This window comes from Geotrypetes seraphini, chromosome 6 (genome assembly GCF_902459505.1).
Source record: "Geotrypetes seraphini chromosome 6, aGeoSer1.1, whole genome shotgun sequence".
NCBI classification, from domain to species: Eukaryota; Metazoa; Chordata; class Amphibia; order Gymnophiona; family Dermophiidae; genus Geotrypetes; species Geotrypetes seraphini.
In genome coordinates this window covers 85,668,807-85,689,355 of record NC_047089.1, presented here as the reverse complement: position 1 = coordinate 85,689,355, position 20,549 = coordinate 85,668,807, and the positions used below count along the sequence as shown (strand labels likewise).

The 20,549-nt window shown below is 45.1% G+C and overlaps 1 protein-coding gene across 2 annotated transcripts in view; it reads left to right on the top strand.

The window, feature by feature from the left end:
• BORA (BORA aurora kinase A activator) overlaps positions 1 to 20,549 on the top strand; it is a 178,889-nt gene that overhangs the window by 78,682 nt on the left and 79,658 nt on the right. For both annotated transcript variants that reach the window (XM_033948972.1, XM_033948971.1), the window contains exon 7: positions 4,129 to 4,191. In XM_033948972.1, the coding sequence (XP_033804863.1) occupies positions 4,129 to 4,191 (63 nt within the window). The remainder of the gene's footprint in view (positions 1 to 4,128; positions 4,192 to 20,549) is intronic.

Here is a 20,549-nt window from a genome sequence, read left to right as displayed (position 1 = left end):
ACAGTACTCCAGGTGAGGGCACACCATGGCAGCGTGATAACCTCCGATCTGTTTGTGATCTCCTTATTAATCATTCCTAGCATTCTGTTCGCCCTTTTCGCCATCGCACATTGCGCGGATGGCTTCATCGACTTGTCGATCAGAACTCCCAAGTCTCTTTCCAGGGAGGTCTCTCCAAGTACCGCCCCAGACATCCTCTATTCATGTATGAGATTTTTGGACCGACATGCATCACTTTACACTTATCCACGTTGAACCTCATTTGCCATGTCGCTGCTAATTTCTCGAGCTTGATTATATCACGTTGCAGATCTTCGCAATCCCTCTGTGTCTTCACTACTCTGAATAACTTCGTATCGTCTACAAATTTAATCACCTCACTCGTCAGAGTATTTCTCATTTACCCCCACTCTCTGTTTCCTTTCCTCCAGCCAGTTTTTAATCCAAGTGAGTATTTCACCCTCGATTCCATGGTTTATAATTTTCTGGAATAGTCGTTCATGCGGAACCTTGTCGAACACCTTCTGAAAATCCAGATATACAATGTTGACCGAGTCACCCTTGTCTATCTGCCTGTTTAGTCCCTCGAAGAAATGCAGCAAGTTCGTCAGACAGGACCTGCCTTTGCTGAAGCCGTGCTGGCTGGTCCTCATCAGATCGTGTCCGTCAAGGTGATCAATGATGCGGTCCTTTATCAGCGCCTCTACCATCTTTCCTAGTACCGAGGTCAGACTCACTGGTCTGTAGTTTCCAGAATCTCCCCTCGAACCTTTTTTGAAGATCGGTGTAACATTCGCCACCTTCCAGTCTTACGAAATCTTTCCCGATTTGATTGACAGATTGGCTATTAGTTGAAGCAGTTCAGCTATAGTCCCTTTCAGTTCCTTGATGACCCTTGGATGGATGCAATCAGGTCCCGGGGATTTATCGCTCTTAAACCTATCAATCTGCCTGCATACCTCTTCTAGATTGACCGTCAACCCTGTCATTTTCCCGTCTTCATTTCCAGCATATAGCTTGATGGGTTCCGGTATGTTGTGTATATCATCTTCAGTAAATAAAGACACAAAAAATGTGTTCAGTTTGTCGGCAATGGCTTTGTCCTTCTTTAGCACTCCCTTTATTCCATAGTCATCGAACGGTCCCAGCACTTCCTTTGCGGGTCGTTTCCCCTTAATAAATCAAAAGAATAGCTTGAAGTTTTTCGCCTCCTTGGCTATTTTTCCTCGTCGTCTCTTTTGGCCCCTTTTACAGCCTTATGCCACCTGCATTAATGTTTGTGCTTATTCCAGTTTTCGTCTGTTTTTGACCTTTTCCATTCCTTAAATTAAGTTTTCTTGTCTCTGATCTCTTCCTTCACTGCTACAGTGAGCCACGCTGGTTCTTTGTTGTTTTTCCTCTTGGATCCCTTGTTGATATGCGGTATATATAGATTTTGCACCTTGGTGACCGTGTCTTTGAAAAGGGATCAAGCTTGCTCTAGCGTTTTTACAGTGCTTTTCCTTTTCTTAATCTTCTTCCCCACCATGAGTCTCATCCCTTCATAATTCCCTTTTCAGAAGTTCAGTGCCGTGGCCGTCGTTCTGGACCGATATTTCGCCCCTGCGTCCAGGTCACAGCGGATCATATTGTGATCACCGTTTCCCAGCGTCTCTTATACTTCTACACCTTGTACCGGTCTTCGCAGTCCATTTAGAATTAAGTTCAGAATTGTACTTCCCCTCATATTTTCCTTGACAAGTTGTTCCAGGAAGCAGTTGCCCACAGTATCCAGTAACTTGGTCTCCCTAGTGCAGCTGGAGGTGCCTAGATTCCAGTCTATCCTCGGATAATTGACGCCACCCATGATAACTGCGTTGCCTCCCTTGCAGTTGCGTTTAATCTTGTCCGTCATTTTTCCATCAATTTTTTCGGACTGCCCTGGGGGTTGGTAGTAGATGCCGATCTTAGTTTCCAGTCCATTTGTTCCCGGAATTTTGACCCATAGATACTCTAACTTATTCGTCAGTTGTGGCGTGTTCTCTCCAGTAGATTCAATTCCCTCTTTGACGTATATGACAATGCCCCCCACCTTTTTGAGCCACTCTGTCTCTGCGGTATAGTTTGTATTCCTCAGTCTACCATGTTTCTGTGATGCCGATGATGTCAAAGTTATCTTTTTATGCCATAGCTTCTAGTTCACCTATCCTATTCCATAGGCTCCTTTCGTTCGTGTACATACACTTGAGTTTGTGGCCTGTTACTTTCTTGAATTTCCTTCCCTCTTGTGTCCCTTTCGATCTGTCTTGCCTGTGATCTGGTGAATCTTCCCCTCTACCCGAACCATCTTCCCGAACCATCAACTCTCTCTCTCGGTAGACTTTCAGATTTCCCCTTCTTCCTAGTTTGAAAACTTCTCAACTTCTCTCTTGATGTTGCTTGCAAGTAGCCTCGTTCCATCTCTGCTGAGATGGAGTCCATCCTTCCTGAATAGCTTGCTGTTCCCCCAGAACGTCGTCCAGTTGCGCACGAAGTGGAATTCTTCCTCACGCCAGCGCTGCATCCACGCGTTGACTGCTTGCAGCTCCATCTGCCTCTTCTCGTCGGCCCTTGGTACTGTCAGGATCTCCGATAATGCTATCCTCTGCGTTCTGGTCTTCAGCTTCCTTCCTAGCATCAGGAACTGGTCCTTCAGTACTTCCCTGTTGTAGTTCTTGTTGCTCACATTGGTCCCAGGCTCTGATTGTCTTTTGACAGTGTCTCCTGCCCATTTGTCATTTTCTTCTTTCTCCGAGCTAACCATCTGTCTTCCATCTCTGTCCTCCCCTTCCATTTTCCTTCCCTCCCCCGGAAGTCTGGCATCTATCTTTTTTTTTTTTTTTTTTTCCATCTCCATCCCTGCAACTGCAGTGATGGACCCAACTATCCCCAGATCCACCTTTTGTCAACTACCTTTTCATCCAGCATTTCTCCCTCCTTTCCCACCACCTCATGGTCCGCCAGCTCTCCCTTTCTCTTCCCAACTACCCTCCTATCCAGTATCTCTATCCCCCCTCCAACTTCTCTCCCTTTCTGTTCCTTCTCTCCCTAAATCCCATTGCCACCCTCTCTCTCCTCTGTTTTTAGACCCATTATTTCTTCCCCCTTCCCCCAGTCCGATATATGCATATCTCTTTGAACCCCCCTCTCCCTCCCTCCTTCCTTCCCTCTGTGTACTTCTACACCAGGGCCCCCCGAAGGCCTGCATGTTCCCCCCCTTTTTTTTGCAGCATCCTCTAGCTTCTGCCCTGGCCTCCTGGTCTTAGTTTCAGCTAATTACCACAGCCTGTAGGAGGATCATCGGTGTTGTAGCGATCCGTGTAGGCTGCCATCAGCTTCCGCAGCACATTCCCTCTGCCGCGGTCCTGCCCCCTCCTCTAACGTCAGGGGCAGTATCGCGGCAGAGAGAACATGTTGCTGAGGATGACGGCAGCCTGCAAGGATCGCTACAGCACTGGCGATCCTCTCTGTAGGCTGTGGTAATTATCTAAATGTAAGAGCGGGAGTCCGGGAGGAAGCTGGAGGATGCTGCAAAGAGTGCCCAATCACTGCAGCACTTCCCTACTAACCCTCACCCCCTAAATCAGGAGCAGCAGTGGCGGTAGACGACCAGCAAGAGGCAGTGCTGCCACTCCTGCTTTAGGAGACCTGAAGGTACAGGGAGGAGGGTTGGTCACCGAATTGGCAAGGATGATTTAAAAAACAAACAAACCAAAATGCACGAATCGATTCACCCAAAGTGAATTGGTGAATTGAATCGGAAATCGGGCAACACTAATATGGATGCAATGAATTTGCATGTACTGCTCCCATTCTGTGTACATTTCTCAAGCATATTTATTGCATGTATTTCAAAAACTTGATCGTCTTGGGGTCTCCCACAATAGGTTTGTAAACCACTTGGTCTTAAGGATTTATTTTCTTTTAGAGTCTGAAAGTACCTTTAATTTGTGTGATTTTATCATCTTCCTTTATTCTGCATACTTGTTTCATGTCACATTTTGTGAAGGTATAAAGCTGTCCAAATGTGATTATATTCTGTTTTTAAAGGAAAATGCTATAATGTAAACTTTGAACAAGATATTAATTAGTTGTACAATTATTTTACAGGTGTTGATTTAAATTTGTCACCCATCGAAAAAGAACTAATTGTGCAAACTGGAAAGAGCAGTGGTTGGTATAAATATATATGAACTAAATTCTTATATTGCTTGCTAAATGTCTAGTTAAGGGAGTTTCAGTGAAGATCACAGATTGGCCTGATTTCAGGATGTCTTCCATGAATCTTTATCATATATATTTGCATAGAAGGGCTAAACTGGGTTAGAAAATGCTTTTAATGCTAAGTCCATGTCTTACATGTCAGTATATTAAGGATTTTTCTTTTGCAGATCCTGCACTAATTGTTCATTAATATAGAGGACTTGCAAAAAAAATAAAAGAAAAGCAGGATCACTTATTCCTATTTAGCAGGCACTAAATGTTCCTGGGTTTAAGTTCACATTGTCCAGCTGGCATGCTTTAATTAGACCATGTCTACTATCCTTCCCTAAGCACTTCTATTTGTCCCTGTCCAGCATCTCCTTTCTGTATCCCTGTTCTATCCTACCCATATGTTCAGCATCTGTCTTTGGAGTGTCTCCATCTCCCCGCTTTTCCAGTGTCCCCCATCTCCTTCCTTTTTCAGTGTTGGAGAATTGCCAGTAGTCAAAGCAACTCTATAGTCTGTAGCCTGGATGCTTTCAATGTCAATGAAAAGATGGGAATAACTAGTGAGATAATTAAATATCCAGTTCAATAGGGGAGGCATTCTAGACAAGGGGTAGAATCCCTCTGGCCACGTACCATTTGCAGAAGGAATCCAGTTTGCATTATTTTCTCTGTGTCTCCTGTGTACTTCACTGGGCTCCTTAGCTTCATGTAGTTTTTTCCTTCTACACGTGTGCCAGCAGGAGTGTGCTTATTCTGCTCTCTCCTTTTTATTATTTTATTCAATATTTTTAGTTCTTTTCAGAATTATTGTGCTCAGAGTGTTGCCCCTGCTGAATCTCTGACGTGATCCATGAAAGAATCTCTGTGTTGCTTGGCCTGTTGCACAAGGACAAAATCTACGAGAGCCTTGAAAAATGCTGCCTCCTGAACCCTGAGCCATCTGGGGTCTGCTATCTGGCAAGACCTTGGAATGACAGCCTGCAATGTTTGACATCAGGTCATCCAGACTCTTACCAAATAGCATCTGCACCTGAAAGGGGAGCCTGCTTAGCACGACTTTAGAGGCAGAATCTCCTGTCCACTGTCTGATCCGGAGCATCCGTCGAGCGAAGACCGCATAGGCCAATACCTTGCTCATAACTTTGATGATATACTTAGCATCTATCATAATAAAACCCTTAGCACACTTGAAACTCCATGCTTCCGTGTTTTGTGCTGCCACATGCGCAGTAGAAGGAGCATGCGGCAGTTTAATAATCTGGCCTTCTGCTGCTGATCACCCATGCCGGCATCAGCTGATCTCCTGCCTTCTGCCCTGATTGCCGACACCGGCTGCCTTCTGCTGGGACTCATCTTCTTCTCACCCCCGAATCAGCAGCGGCAGCTAGCTAGCTTTAGTTTAGTTTTAGCTGCGGTTTAATCAAGCAGCCGCGGGGCCTTTGCTAGATTGACCCACTTCGATGATGCGAGGCGGGCCAGCCTAGCAAAAGCCCTGAGGTTTCTTGATGAAACCACAGCTAAAGCTAAACTAAAGCTAGCTGATGCAGGACAGGGGAAGCAGGGAAGGGTTACTGATGGACAGTGGGGAGGTAAAAGGAAGGGAGAACATGGATAGGGGCGAGGTAAAAGGAAGGGAGAAGGGTATTGCAGGACGGGGAGTAAGGAAGGGGTACTGCTGAACATGGGAGGTAAAAGGAACAGAGAAGGGGTGCTGCTGAACAGGGGAGAAGGGGTACTGCTGGGCAGGGGGAGGTAAAGGGAAGGGAGAAGAGGTGCTGCTGGACCTGGCAGAAAAGGAAGGAAAGGAAAGGTGCTACACACTGGAGGTGAAGGTGAGATGGTGCATGGGGAGAGAGCATGTTGGGTTGGGGGGTGGGAAAGAGGGATGCCACTGAGGGAAAAGGCATTGACAGAGAGAGAAAGTGTGCAGGAGGCAGAAAGTGTTGGATGTGGAGAGGGTGAGATGGATGGGAAGGGCAGAAAGGGAGGGAAGGAGAAATATTACACTGGGGAAGGGGGAGAGGGCAGAGAGTGAAAAGTTGGACTCATGGAGGGAGGGAGAGATAGATGTTGGGTGGGGGAGGGAAGGAGGACCAAAGGAGAAGCATGCAGGAGGCCCTGGAAACATAGTTAAAAGTACAGAAGTAAAGTCACCAGACAACAAAGGTAGGGAAAATGATTTTATTTTCCATATAGTGATTGAAGTATGTCAGTTTTGAGAAAGGAAAGATGTTAAACTTTAACTGTGAAGGCCGCAGAAAAAAATAGGGTACTTGGAGGGCTTCAGAAAAAATAGTTAATGTCTTATTAAAGAAATAACAATTTTGCATGAGGTAAAAACTCTTATTCTAGCACCCATTAATGTAATGGGCTTAAAGATTAGTCTAATATATAATTCTCCCCTGATAAGAGCATTTGGGAAGACTCATCCTCCAGGAGGACTTGAGATAGTCTGGTTTGACAAGCACATAGGACAAAAATTTGCGACTGCTGTGTTAATCCCTAGGGCCAAGGCTTCAAATTGCCTCTTGAATAGCAAGTCCACTTTACAGTCCTGAGAATCCTTTTAACATAACACCTCTTTCACTAGACACTGAATCCACATTCGGTTAATCAAACAACTGCTGGAAATTTGGAGCCATCAGGTAAAGCTTGGCCCATACCTTTAGCCACCTGCAGGAACCCCTCTAGAGACTTCCAGTGATCCGTGAATAGATTTGTGATGTCTGGATGCGAGGGAAAGCACATGGTAGGAGCAACAAACTGCTCATAACTGAGCACTGAGATGAAGGAGCTGTAGGTACGTCCAACTTCAATTCTCTCAGTGAGGCAGAAATAGTGCCCGAGAGCGCAAAGACTTTGAAAACCCAGCGTACCATGGGGTTCCCTCAGGTCCAGGGCCACTGCAACTTCTTGACCTCTGCACTCTACAAAGAGCCAGACTCTTGCCAGTAAAACTTAAGGGACAACAGTGGCTTGGAATCTGATTTTTTTCAACCACCCAGTCAATGTCAGACTGAACCTCCTTGTCCAAGTGTATGTCCTTGCCTGGCTGAGATGCAAGCTGAGGGGAGCTCCCCTGTGCCACCACCTCAGGTGCACTGCAAGAAGATGTGAGAATTCCACATGAGGCTCACAAAATCTGGGTTGAAGACTTGTACAGGGGGTCTTGAAGAACCTGACTGTAACCTCCTGCCGGGCTTCCTGGGCTCCGTTGCCCTTGCGCATCTGCACTTGGCCAGTGCACCTTTGGAGGGCTTTAGAAAGGGTATCTTCCCCTGGGAAAGCACCTCCTGTAGGTCCCCAGTCCTGGAGGGCTCGGAGGCTGAGCCCAAAGCTCCTGCCCCTCCAATGCTTGCAGGACATGGACACTCTTCGGCTACCAACCAGCACATATTGGGCATGATATAGAGGTAAGAAGGCCTGGGGGATCCATTCCTGTTGATTTTAAGTAAAATTGAGGAGTTTTGAGGCAAGTGAAGGCTTTAGCCAAAAAAAGTTTAAAATCTAAGATGGGCACTGCCAGCAAAATTGAGCCAAAAACAGCCCATGTAGACTTCCCTGAAGCACAAAAAAATGCAGGGAAAGTTGTTTCAGAGGAGGGGGACTAGGATGCAGAAACCTTAAAAACAAATTTTGAAGACTCCCTTCCCCCCCATTCCGATTTTTCCCTTAGGCTACAATAACCTTATTCACTGTGCCGTGTGGTGTCTGCATGCTTCGGCATGGGAATTCAGCTGGCAGAAATAGAGAAGACAAGATTCGCTGGACGAACCTGGTATTTGGGCTGCTAATTGAATTGTGCATCAACCCCTAGAAAACCTCGTAAAAGGGGGAAGATCACGCAACCGGCCCATTATTAATCCCAGCTGAGCCAAGAAGGAAACAAACAGCCTGTGTTCAAGTTCCTAAATAAATCAGGGATGCAAGTAAGCTATGCATGGGGCAGCCTCTGAGCTTCAAAAATACAAAGCAGTCTAGCTAGCGAGGTGTCCCTGAAGGACTGATCTTGCTAGCAGCAGACTTTAACAGCGCAAGTCTGCGTCTTCTCCCAGGCAGAAGTTCCAAGTGGGGAACCTCTGGGTACCGAGTCTCCAATCGAAGACTTAGAAAAATACCTGAAAATAATAAATTCACAGAGTAGAAATACTTTTGAGCAGCTTGTTTGCTGAAAACAAACTGAGGAGGCAGGAGCAGCTAGCTTCCTGGGAAAAAGGCAGAGTTGAAAAGATGATTGACAGTTTTATGCAAGCAACTTGCTGGGTTCAGATGCAAAGCCCTACGGTTCGGGAGCACTAGACTCATTGCACTAGAAAATCTGTTTTATTTTATTGGGATCTTACCATGTACTTGTGGCCTGAATTGGCTACTGTTGGAAATAGGATACTGTGCTTGATGAACATTGTCTGACCCAAATTGGTAACTTTTATGGACTTGTGACATGTGGGGAAAATGTACTTTTGTGTGATGGAAGTTCTTTGGAGACAGGCTCACACATATGTAAGGTGATTTCTAGGCAAAGAATGCAAGCTAGAGTATTTGAATTAGAGAATAACATGGGGGCAGTTACCCGCGGGTAGCCTGCCAAAATGGTGGGGGTGGGTGAAAAAGTGTTCACTGCGGGCCACGGGGACAAGGCCATCCACCGCCCCGTGGAGCAGTGAATGGCCTTGTCCCCGCAGTTAAGAGAGGGAAGGTGCGCGGTCACTGATCATGTGTGGGCCCCCTCCTACTTAAGGCCAAATCTATCTCCCTCCCCCTTACCTTCGCGGCGCTTTAGTAAAGAAACTTACTGACTTTACTAACTGAAGCCGGCAAAGCCTGCCTGCCTGCAGTCGCATGTGTGTGGGCGGAAACTTTTTCTCTGACGCAACTTCCGGTTGTGTCAGAGGAGAAGCTTCCACCCACACACGCATGACTGCAGGTACAAGCAGGCAGTCTTCGCCAGCTTCTGTAAGTTTCTTTACTAAAGCGCCGCGAAGGTAAGAATATAAGAATTGCCGCTGCTGGGTCAGACCAGTGGTCTATCCTGCCCAGATTCTCAGGCCGCTGAAGGGCAGTGAGGTGGCGAGAGAGAAGGGTGGATGCTACGGGGACGGGGCGGTGAAGGGGATGGTGGTCCAGTGACGGGGACAGATTTTTTTTTCCCCCGTGTTGTTCTCTAATTTGAATGTGAATGTCAAAAATCCACTGAAGATCAACTCGGATTTGCATGATAGCAAGAAGTATTGGGACAGCTACAAACAGTGATCATAATAGTAAAAGTCACTGAATATATAAAGATTCTGCAGAAGTTTGATTGCATCAGCAGAGAAATGTTTTCAAATGACCATAATAGTATCCCAAACTTTTTCACGTGAAGGGCTGCAATGTGGTCATGAGAGGGCTGCAAAAAGATTTCAGGATTACACAATTGACTTTTAAAATAAAAATTAAATCGTCATTCTTACCTTTGTTGTCTAGTGATTTCACCTTTCTAATCATATTGTTCCGCCTTTGAAAAAAGTTGAATGTGAAAGATGGATACTGCAATTTGTCTTCCTCCTTTTCTAACCGGACTAGTTTTCATCTCTTTCTCTTCTCCTCCATCCATATGCAGGATCACCTCCCTTCCCTTGGCACCATCTCTTAGGGGTTTTTTTGTCTCCCCTTCCCCTCCTCTTTCTCTCCCACTAACAGCGTTCCTCCCCCCCCCCCCCCTCCCCGGCGGTCCATGACTACCTCTACTGATCTCCTGCACCATCTGAGGTTTCTCTTTAGCATCTTGCCCCACCTCCTTCAAAAGAACTTCCTGTTTCTGATTGGGATGCTTCAGAGAGGCCTTGGTAGAGCAGGAGAGTAGCAGATATTTAGCGCAGCAACACTTTATTCTGGTTTAGAGTGGGAGAATGTCAACACGGGGGTGGGGGTGTGTGTGCTTAAGTGCTGCAATAGAGGACTGCTGGGACCGCATAAGGCCCCGCGTGTTAGAGATTCCTGGACTACATATTCCAAGACAACAATGTGCCTTGCCATCAAGCAAAAGCAATTGACTGAAGACATCAGAGATTTCTACTTTCAATTGGCTAACTCGGTCCCCAGACTTGAATCCAATTGAGAACTTGTAGCATGAAATAGCACTAAAAATATCCAAGTGGCACTCTGCAATAAAGAACTGACAGGGGCATTCATGCAGTCTGAAATCAAGTAGCTACCAGCCACTGTTTTGTAAAGGTTGGTCCATTCAGTGCTATGACCGTAAGGGAAGAGTAAAAGCTGACATACCAAATGCTAAATCATTCTTCGACGTTCAACTTCTTGAAAAGAGCAGCCATGCTTCCTAGAATACATGCTAGCCTCTGTCAATGACAAGCTCCATCCTCACCCACTGGGTATCCTGCTATTATATCGTCCACCATCATCCCCCTGGAACAAATCCTCTGATCTCGTCCTTGAGACCATTACAAACTCCTTCCTCAAATTTCAAAGATTACTAATCATTGGGGATATTAATCTTCACATAAACAACACCACCAACAGGGATGCAATCGATCTCAACAACTTCCTCACCTCTTTAGGCTTCCCCCCCCCCCAGGCTCCCTCCCCAACCCATGAAAAAGGGCATGCACTAGACATCATCAGCTTCCTCGATCTCACCGAATACAAAACTTCGATCGACGACACTCGCTGAGATCCTGTCCCTTGGTCCGACCACTTCCTAGGGGCTTTCTGCCTCCCCATTTTCATGTCACACCTCGAACCCTCTTCTCGGTCCCCCAATCCTATTACCTTCCAAAAAAAAATTGCGAGTGATCTGTTCTGGACCAAATTCCTCAACCTAACTTCCACCATTCCCAACCCTTCAAACCCTGAATCCAACTGGCACAATTGGATCAACCTCTCTGAGACCACCTACCACTCCCTTGCTCCTCTATCCACTAAAACTGTCTCCTACTCCCGCAAGGCCCCCTGGTACCTCCCCTATCACAGACAACTAAAGCAGAAATGTCGAACACTGGAATGAAAATGGAAAAAGTCTAAATCCCCCACTGACAGACAGTCCTGGAGGACTATTATTAAGCTCTGTAACACAGAATTAAAAAAATCAAGGAAAAACTACTACGGCAACAAAATCTCCAGATCCAACAACCAAAGTAATACACTGTTCAACATTTGGCGTTCCATATCCTCTAAACATGATTCCGCCACACTCCCCTCCTCTCCATCTGCTAATGATCTAGCAAAATTCTTCAATGAGAAAGTGACTACCTTACGATGCTCCTTCCCCCCAACACCCACTTACAACTCTCTGGTGCTTACTACCTCCAACCCTAATCTAACCGAGGCCAACCATATCCCAGCCGATAGATCCTGGACCGCCTTCGAGCTCGTTTCCGACTCCCAGGTCTCTAAACTCTGCCTCAAGTTAAAATCCTGCAACTGTACCTTGGATCCTTTCCCCTCCTACTTATATGAGAATATTCCAGCACAAGCCATCTCATCTCTCACCAAACTTATAAATTTCGCCCTGCTCTCAGGCCTATTTTCTACAGATATGGGACACACTGCCTTATCCCCTCTTGAAAAAATCCGATCTAAACCCCGCCACTCCTTCCAGCTATCGCCCAATAGCTAACATTCCTCTCCTGACCAAAATGCTGGAGTCCATCATAGCCACCCAACTTTCGTCCTATCTTGAGAGATTCTCCATTCTCCTACCCTACCAACATGGATTCAGACCCAACTTCAGCACTGAATCCCTTTTAGCCTCTTTAATTTCAAAGGTCCAACAACTTCACTCCTGCAACAAGTTCGCTGTCCTTCTTCAATTTGACCTTTCTGCAGCTTTCAACATTGTCCATCACGACATACTAATCCTCCAACTTTCTGAAATTGGCATAAACTCCACAGTCTTAGATTGGTTCTCAAAATTCTTACGTTCCCACTCCTACTTCATTAACATGAATGGAACCTCATCCTCCCCTTGGAAACCGACCTGCGGAGTCCCCCAGGGTTCACCCCTATCCCCGATTCTTTTCAATGTTTATATGTCCTCCCTGAAACTCCTCCAACTATCCACCTCGGACACACTTTACACCTACGCCGACGACATCCTTGTCCTTCTCGAGACCGACTCTAACCTCACCAACCTCTCTGATAACATCTCATCTTGTATAACAAATCTCCAATCCTGGGCTCTCACCGTTCAAATGAAACTAAATGAGACCAAAACAAAACTATTTTGGCTCGGCCCAAAATTAGATCAGCTACCCACCCTCATCCCACTATCCTCTGGCACAATCTGCAGCTTGAGCACTCTAGCAAAGTAATGGGAATCATCATTGACTCCTCATTGTCCTTCAACGACCACATCAACTCCCTAGTAAAAAAATGCATTTTCAATCTTCACATGCTAAGAAAAGTCAGATCCTGCTTTCACCAACAACATTTCGCTGTCCTTGTTCAATCCATTATTCTATCCAGACTAGATTACTGCAACTCCATCTACTTAAGCCTAACAAAGAAAAGTCTTCTCAGACTTCAGCGGATTCAGAACACCGCAGCTAAACTAATCTTCGCAAAAAGCAAATTCGACCATGTCTCCCCGCTTCTGTCTAAGCTTCATTGGCTCCCAGTCATCCTCAGGGTTCACTACAAATGCACCTGTCTAGCCTTCAAATCTCTCCACGGCATCCTTCCTCCCCTCTTTCCACTATCTTGGCTCTCCTCGAGTCCTGACTCCTCCAGATCTACTCAAAATTTCAAACTATCCTTCCCCTCTTTAAAAGGCATATCCCAAACAGGAAAACTTGGAACATCCCTCCTCTTCAGGATCACTGAGCTGTGGAACAGCTTTACTGCCCATCTTCGGAGTTCGACCTCCCTCCAACACTTCAGAAAACATTTGAAAACTTGGCTTTTCTCCAAAATGTAACTCCCTCCCTCTCCATTACTCTAAGTCCCCCATTTCCTTTCTGTTTACAAATTCCCTTCCTCTTTCCATTGTAGTTCCCTTCTTGTTTTTAATTCCTGTAAACCGTGTCGAGCTCCACTTCTGTGGAGATGATGCGGTATATAAACTTAAGGTTTAGTTTAGTTTAGTTTAGCTAAACCATCAGGGCAAATACGATCGCATGAGAGCCATGGTGAAACAACGACTCAAGAAAAAGGTGGACAAACTTGAAACGGTAGACCAGGCATGGTCCCTACTGAAAAATACTATCTCAGAAGCACAAAATCTCCACATTCCAAGGATCTCCAAAGAGGGGAGAACAAAAGGTAAGGGAGAACCGGCATGGCTTACCAGACAGGTGAGGGTAGCCATAAAAGAAAAGAAGGACTCTTTCAAAAAATGGAAACACATGAAAACAACCAAAGCATGGAAAATACATAAAGATGATCAAAAGAAATGTCACAAGGCGGTGAGGGATGCCAAAAAGGACTATGAGGAAAAAATAGCGCAAGAAGCCAAAAACTTCAAACCCTTCTTTAGATACGTGAAAGGGAAAAAACCCGCAAAAGAGGCGGTGGGGACCCCTGGACGACCAGGGAAGGAAAGGGTACATCAAGGAAGATAAACAAATTGCTGACAAACTAAATTCCTTCTTTGCGTCCGTCTTTACGGAGGAGGATACCGCTAAAATACCAGAAGCAGTGAAAGTGTTTAGTGGAGTAATAGAAGACAGCCTCACCACAGTTGAAGTGGAGTTGGACCAGATATACTACCAGATAGACAAACTTAAAAGTGACAAATCCCCTGGACCGGATGGAATTCACCCGAGAGTTTTAAAGGAATTGAAGGTTGAAATCGGAGAGCTATTGCAGAAACTTGCCAATCTGACAATCAGAACTGGACAGATACCAGAAGACTGGAAGATAGCGAATGTCACGCCAATTTTCAAAAAAGGATCGAGAGGGGAACCGGGCAACTACAGACCTGTGAGTCTTACGTCTGTCCCTGGAAAGATGGTTGAAGCACTGATCAAGGATAGCATAGTCCGGCACCTAGATACACACGACTTGATGAAACCCAGTCAACATGGGTTCAGGAAAGGGAAATCATGTTTGACGAATTTACTTCAATTTTTCGAGACCGTGAACAAGCAAATTGATAGTGGAATGCCGGTGGACATAATATATTTGGACTTCCAGAAAGCATTCGACAAAGTTCCACATGAAAGGCTTCTCAGGAAACTACAAAGCCATGGAATAGAGGGAGATATACAAAGGTGGATAGGCAAATGGTTGGAAAACAGAAAGCAGAGAGTGGGCATAAATGGAAAGTTCTCAGACTGGGAGAAAGTGACTAGTGGTGTGCCCCAGGGCTCTGTGCTTGGGCCGATCCTATTTAATATTTATATCAATGACCTGGAAGACGGAATATCCAGTGAGATCATTAAGTTTGCAGACGACACAAAGCTATGCCGGGCAATCAGATCGCAGGAGGATAGCGAGGAACTCCAGAGCGACTTGTATCAGTTAGAGAAATGGGCAGATCAATGGCAGATGAAGTTCAACGTGGAGAAATGCAAAGTAATGCATTTAGGTAGTAAGAATAAGGAATACGAGTATAGAATGTCAGGCGCAACTCTGGGTAAGAGCGAACAAGAAAAGGACCTGGGTGTACTTATAGATAGGACCCTGAAGCCGTCGGCACAATGCGCGGCAGCGGCAAAGAAAGCAAACAGAATGTTAGGCATGATAAAGAAAGGAATCACGAGTAGATCGGAGAAAGTCATAATACCGCTTTATAGAGCAATGGTCAGACCACACTTGGAATACTGTGTCCAACATTGGTCTCCCAACCTAAAGAAGGATATAAAACTGTTAGAGAGGGTGCAGAGACGAGCAACGAAGTTAATAAGAGGTATGGAGAACTTGGAATATGAGGAACGACTCAAGAAACTAGGACTGTTCTCCCTTGAGAAGAGAAGACTGCGAGGGGACATGATCGAGACGTTCAAAATGCTGAAAGGCATCGACAAAATAGAGCAGGAAAATAAATTATTTACATTGTCCAACGCGACACGGACAAGAGGACATGGTTTGAAGCTAAGGGGGGACAAGTCCAGGACAAATGTCAGGAAGTTCTGTTTTACGCAGCGAGTGGTAGACGCCTGGAATGCTCTCCCAAAGGAGGTTATCAAGGAATCCACTGTGCTGGGATTCAAAGGCAAATTAGATGCACATCTCCTTATGAGAGGCATAGAGGGATATGGGTGACTAAAACTACATCAGGTGTATACCTGACTGGGCCTCCGCGTGTGCGGATCGCCGGACTTGATGGACCATGGGTCTGATCCGGAGATGGCAGTTCTTATGTTCTTATGTTCATCCCCAAATAAACATTTTCTTAATTAAGAGAGAATTTTGTTTTGTTTTGTTTAACCATATAGTGCCATGGACAAATTTGAATAGCAGCTGAGCCACATGAATTGCATGTTACATATGTGAAACATAAAACACAAGTACTGATCTATATACCTTCCATTTATGATAAACAGCATTAAATGAAGCCACAAAAAGCGTACATTTTAAAAATGGAAATAAATAAATGTAGTGATACTGAAATTCCACACCACAAACAACCTATATCAGATTTTCACACACCACTAACTATTCACCACATTCCAATGCTGAAATTAAAAGTAGAGAAGAAATGTAGGAAAGCACCAACCTTGATATCATAAGACCTATATAATGACTCTGGTGCCTGTCTGTGACATCCAGAATGAGAGTCTTTTGATTTTTGGTGCTGTATAGCTCCTGCTGAGCATGGAGAGCACCAAGACATCTCTTATTGTAACTCTGAACCACTTTGAGCCAGGGTGAAGGATTTGGCATACCGTCTCCATTGACAACACACTCACTGAGATACTTTGTTCTAGTACCTCCACAAGCTTCGGTTACTAAAAGATGACACCTAATGTCTTCCTATAAAATTGTTTCTAAAGAGATGATAAATCTAAACCTGGTGTAGATCTCAGCAAGAATATATATCCTCCTGGTGGGGGGGGGGGGGGGGAGAAGATTAAACTACTCTGTCCTTCTTATGGATGTATAACGATTAATATTACTACTTGAAACCTGGATCTGCTTACTGTACATAGCTCTGTACCAAGTAGTCTCACTGAAGACAGTATAAGAGTCCAAGCTATTACAGTCTATCATGAAGACCTGTGTGGCCAAATGCTGCTTCATATGAAGATAACGTTTTTCTGCCACTGAAGGTTCACAGGGAGTCTATTCCACTCACTAGGCCCAGCAATGGAATAGCTCTGGTGTGTGAATTCAAGCCTAGCATGGTGGAAAACCAGTAGATCTAGCAAACAAGAGTCCTCAGAATGCAGAAACCTCTTAGGAACTTGCCAGCAGATCTGGACTTGGTTTCTGAATTTATGTATCATCTATTTCATCCCCTACCCCAACCATTATGGGATATGTAGTACCCGCATAGAACCCACCAGTCTTGCAAATGCCATAGTGCATCTTGAAAATGATTCTTTCACAATGAGCCAAACCAAGAGATATTAGGATTTAGGATTTTATTAGGATTTTATATACCGCCTATCAAGGTTATCTAAGCGGTTTTTACAATCAGGTACTCAAGCATTTTCCCTATCTGTCCCGGTGGGCTCACAATCTATCTAATGTACGTAACGATATATTGCTTGGTGAACACACTATCTTTACTCTAAAAGGTAAAAGGTAAACCATTATCAATAGGTGAAGTGCAAGGTCCTCTATTCACAACTCGTATACAGGAACTTCCTGCTTCAAGAGTTGATGCATTTATACTTTACCCAAAAGGGTAATTAAGTGTGAAACATCTTTGGACCTTATTGTGTGTTTCATAAACCAATAACAATGTGCAAAATTAACACTTAAAAAATCTCTTAAAGTGTGCTCTATGAAGGAAATCTTCAAAAAAGAGTCCAATCTCTTGATAATATCCTTGTCTAAATAATCGCTATGTCCATGCCATAGTAAAGGAGAAAAAGTTGGGGTTTTTGGGTTTGTTTGGTTTTTTTACTTATTAATAACATCAGCAATGGTGATTCATTTATTCATAACATGTGAGTTAATCCACTGCTCTACAGAGCTCTGTTTTGGAAGACTCAGTCTCCTTCCTTGGGAGCAATCACACTGTTCAGGAAGAGAAAAGGCGATTTTGAAGAGATTTAGAAATGGTGCTTCGGCGCCAAAGTGCTATTTCTAAATCGGAGATCCTCTCTTCATAATTGTAATTGGCCCCTGTAAGAGCAAGTACAGATTCATCTGGAGTCTGAGACATTCATCTTCTTGTATGCGAACAAGATTTGAAGACCATGGATGCCTGGGCCAATCCGGGGCCACAATCATCCTTCTTGGGTGGCTTGCTATGTCATGGACCACCTTGGCCTATCAGGGGTCATGTAGGAAACAAATAGTCTGGACTATGGCCATTGTTGAACCATGGCGTCTAGCCCTGCAGTTCCTTTTTTTTGTATCTCCGGCCAAAGAAACATGGTGCCTTGTTGTTGCATTCTGTCGCCATTAGATCGAATGTCTGACACCCCCATTATCTGACAATGTCCTGAAACGCTGTCGGGGAACAATGACTACTCTCCCAAGTCTATTGTCTGTCTGCTGAGGAGGTCCACTGCACATTGTCCATTCTGGCTATGTGTGCCACCATGATGGCTTGCAAACGTTTTTCTGCCCAACTGAACAGGACTTTCACCTCTTGTTGGAGCGATGCACTTCTGGTGCCTCCCTGCCGGTTGATGTAGACTGCTGCCATGGCCTTCCAACATCGACTGTAGTTTTTGTAGCACCAGGTTGACTGTTCTCAGTTCCAGCACTCCCCTTGCACTGGGTGACCACCATCATTAGCATGGCACAGGAATCAACCTAAAATGGAATTTTTTTTGCTAGAGACTGTGGTCGGAGCTGTTCAAAATAGTGAAGCTTGTGGGGAGTCTCTGAGGATACAAACGAGACAACACATCCTGAAGTGGATGCATATGTGCCCTAACCAGGGTGCACTACCTCTATGGCAGCCGCCATTGACCCCAATAAAGTACTGCCATGCAGTAAGTGCTGGCTGTGATAGGAGGTTTATGATTTGTCCCTGAAACTTTTGACTATGTTCCTTTTGGCAGAAAAACTTGGCCACCTGCCATGTTGAATAGAACTCTCAGGTATTCCAAAGACTGAGTCAGGACTAATTGGCTTTTCCAAAAGTTTACAATCCAGATTACAGAATTTTCACAACTGCCATCACAATTTTCTCCCTCTTCTCAAGAGGAAGCTGTGATGAGCCAGTAGCCTAAGTAGAGATGTGCCAGCCAGCCTGCCTACTCTCCTGGAGATGAGTGGCTGCTACCAGCATCACCTTAGTGAATGTCCAGGCGCTGTTGCCAGCTCAAAGGGCAGTGCTGAGAATTGGTAGTGATTCTCCAACATGTGAAATTTCAGGATCTTTCTGTGTGCCGAGAAAATTGGAATGTCAAATCCAAGGTGGCCAGAAACTCTCCCAGCTGAACTGCAATGACAGACCTCACTGTCTCCATTCAGAAACGCGGAACTCTCAGGGCTGCATTGACATATTTGGAACCAAAATGGGCCTCCAGTTGTAGGAGCCTCTCTTGGACAAGACATACTATATTAAGGGTCTGTTAAAACCCTCAGCTCAAAGTGCCGCAGCGGCTCAGAAAGCAAATAGAATGTTAAAAGTTATCAGGAAAGGGATAGAAAATAAAGATGAAAATGTTGTAATGCCGTTGTTTCAAGGGCTGGGATGACTTCCCTATGAGGAAAGTCTAAAACAGCTAGGGCTCTTCAGCTTGGAGAAGAGATGATTCAGGGGGTGATATGATAAGAACATAAGAAGCGCCATCTCCGGATCAGACCTTCGGTCCATCAAGTCCGGCGATCCGCACACGCGGAGGCCCTGCTAGGTATTCACCTGGCTTATTTTATAGCCAACCATATCTTTATATGCCTCTCTCAAGGAGATATGCATCTAGTTTGCTTTTGAAGCCTAGGACTGTCGATTCCGCAATAATCTCCCCTGGGAGAGTATTCCAGATGTCAACCACTCTCTGTGTGAAGCAGAACTTCCTGACATTAGTCCTGAACTTGCCCCCCCTTAGCTTCATTTCATGTCCTCTTGTCCGTGTCAAATTGGACATTGTAAATAATCTTCTCTGCTCTATTTTGTCAATTCCTTTCAGTATTTTGAAGGTCTCGATCATATCCCCACGCAGTCTCCTTTTCTCAAGGGAGAACAATCCCAGTGTTTTAAGTCGATCCTCATATTCCAGTTTCTCCATACCCTTCACTAGTTTAGTTGCTCGTCTCTGCACCCTCTCCAGCAGTTTTATATCCTTCTTTAGGTAGGGAGACCAATGTTGGACGCAGTATTCCAAGTGGGGTCTGACCATTGCCCTATAAAGCGGCATTATAACTTTCTCCGATCTACTCGAGATTCCTTTCTTTATCATGCCCAACATTCTATTTGCCGCTGCCGCGCATTGTGCCGACGGCTTCAGGGTCCTATCTATCAGTACACCCAGATCCCTTTCTTGTTCACTTTTCCCCAGAGTTGCACCTGACATTCTGTACTCGTATTCCTTATTTTTACTGCCTAAATGCATTACCTTGCATTTCTCCACGTTGAACTTCATCTGCCATTTCTCCGCCCATTTTTCTAACCGACACAAATCGCTCTGGAGTTCCTCACTGTCCTCCTGCGATCTGATTGCCCGGCAGAGTTTTGTGTCGTCTGCAAACTTGATGATCTCACTGGATGTTCCGTTTTCCAGGTCATTGATATAAATATTAAAAAGGATCGGCCCAAGTACCGAGCCCTGGGGCACACCACTAGTCACTCTCTCCCAGTCGGAGAACTTCCCATTTATGCCCACTCTCTGCTTTCGGTTTTCCAGCCATTTGCCTATCCATCTTTGTATATCTCCCTCTATGCCATGGCTTTGTAGCTTCCTGAGAAGTCTTTCGTGTGGAACTTTGTTAAATGCTTTCTGGAAGTCCAAGTATATTATGTCCACCGGCTTTCCACTATCAATTTGCTTGTTCACGGTCTCAAAGAATTGGAGTAAATTCGTCAGACACGATTTCCCTTTCCTGAATCCATGTTGACTGGGTTTCATCAAGTCGTGTGTGTCCAAGTGCTGAACTATGCTATCCTTGATCAGTGATTCAATCATCTTGCCGGGGACAGACGTAAGACTCACAGGTCTATAGTTGCCCGGTTCTCCTCTCGATCCTTTTTTGAAAATTGGCGTGACGTTCGCTTTCCTCCAGTCGTCTGGTATCTGACCAGTTCTGATTGACAG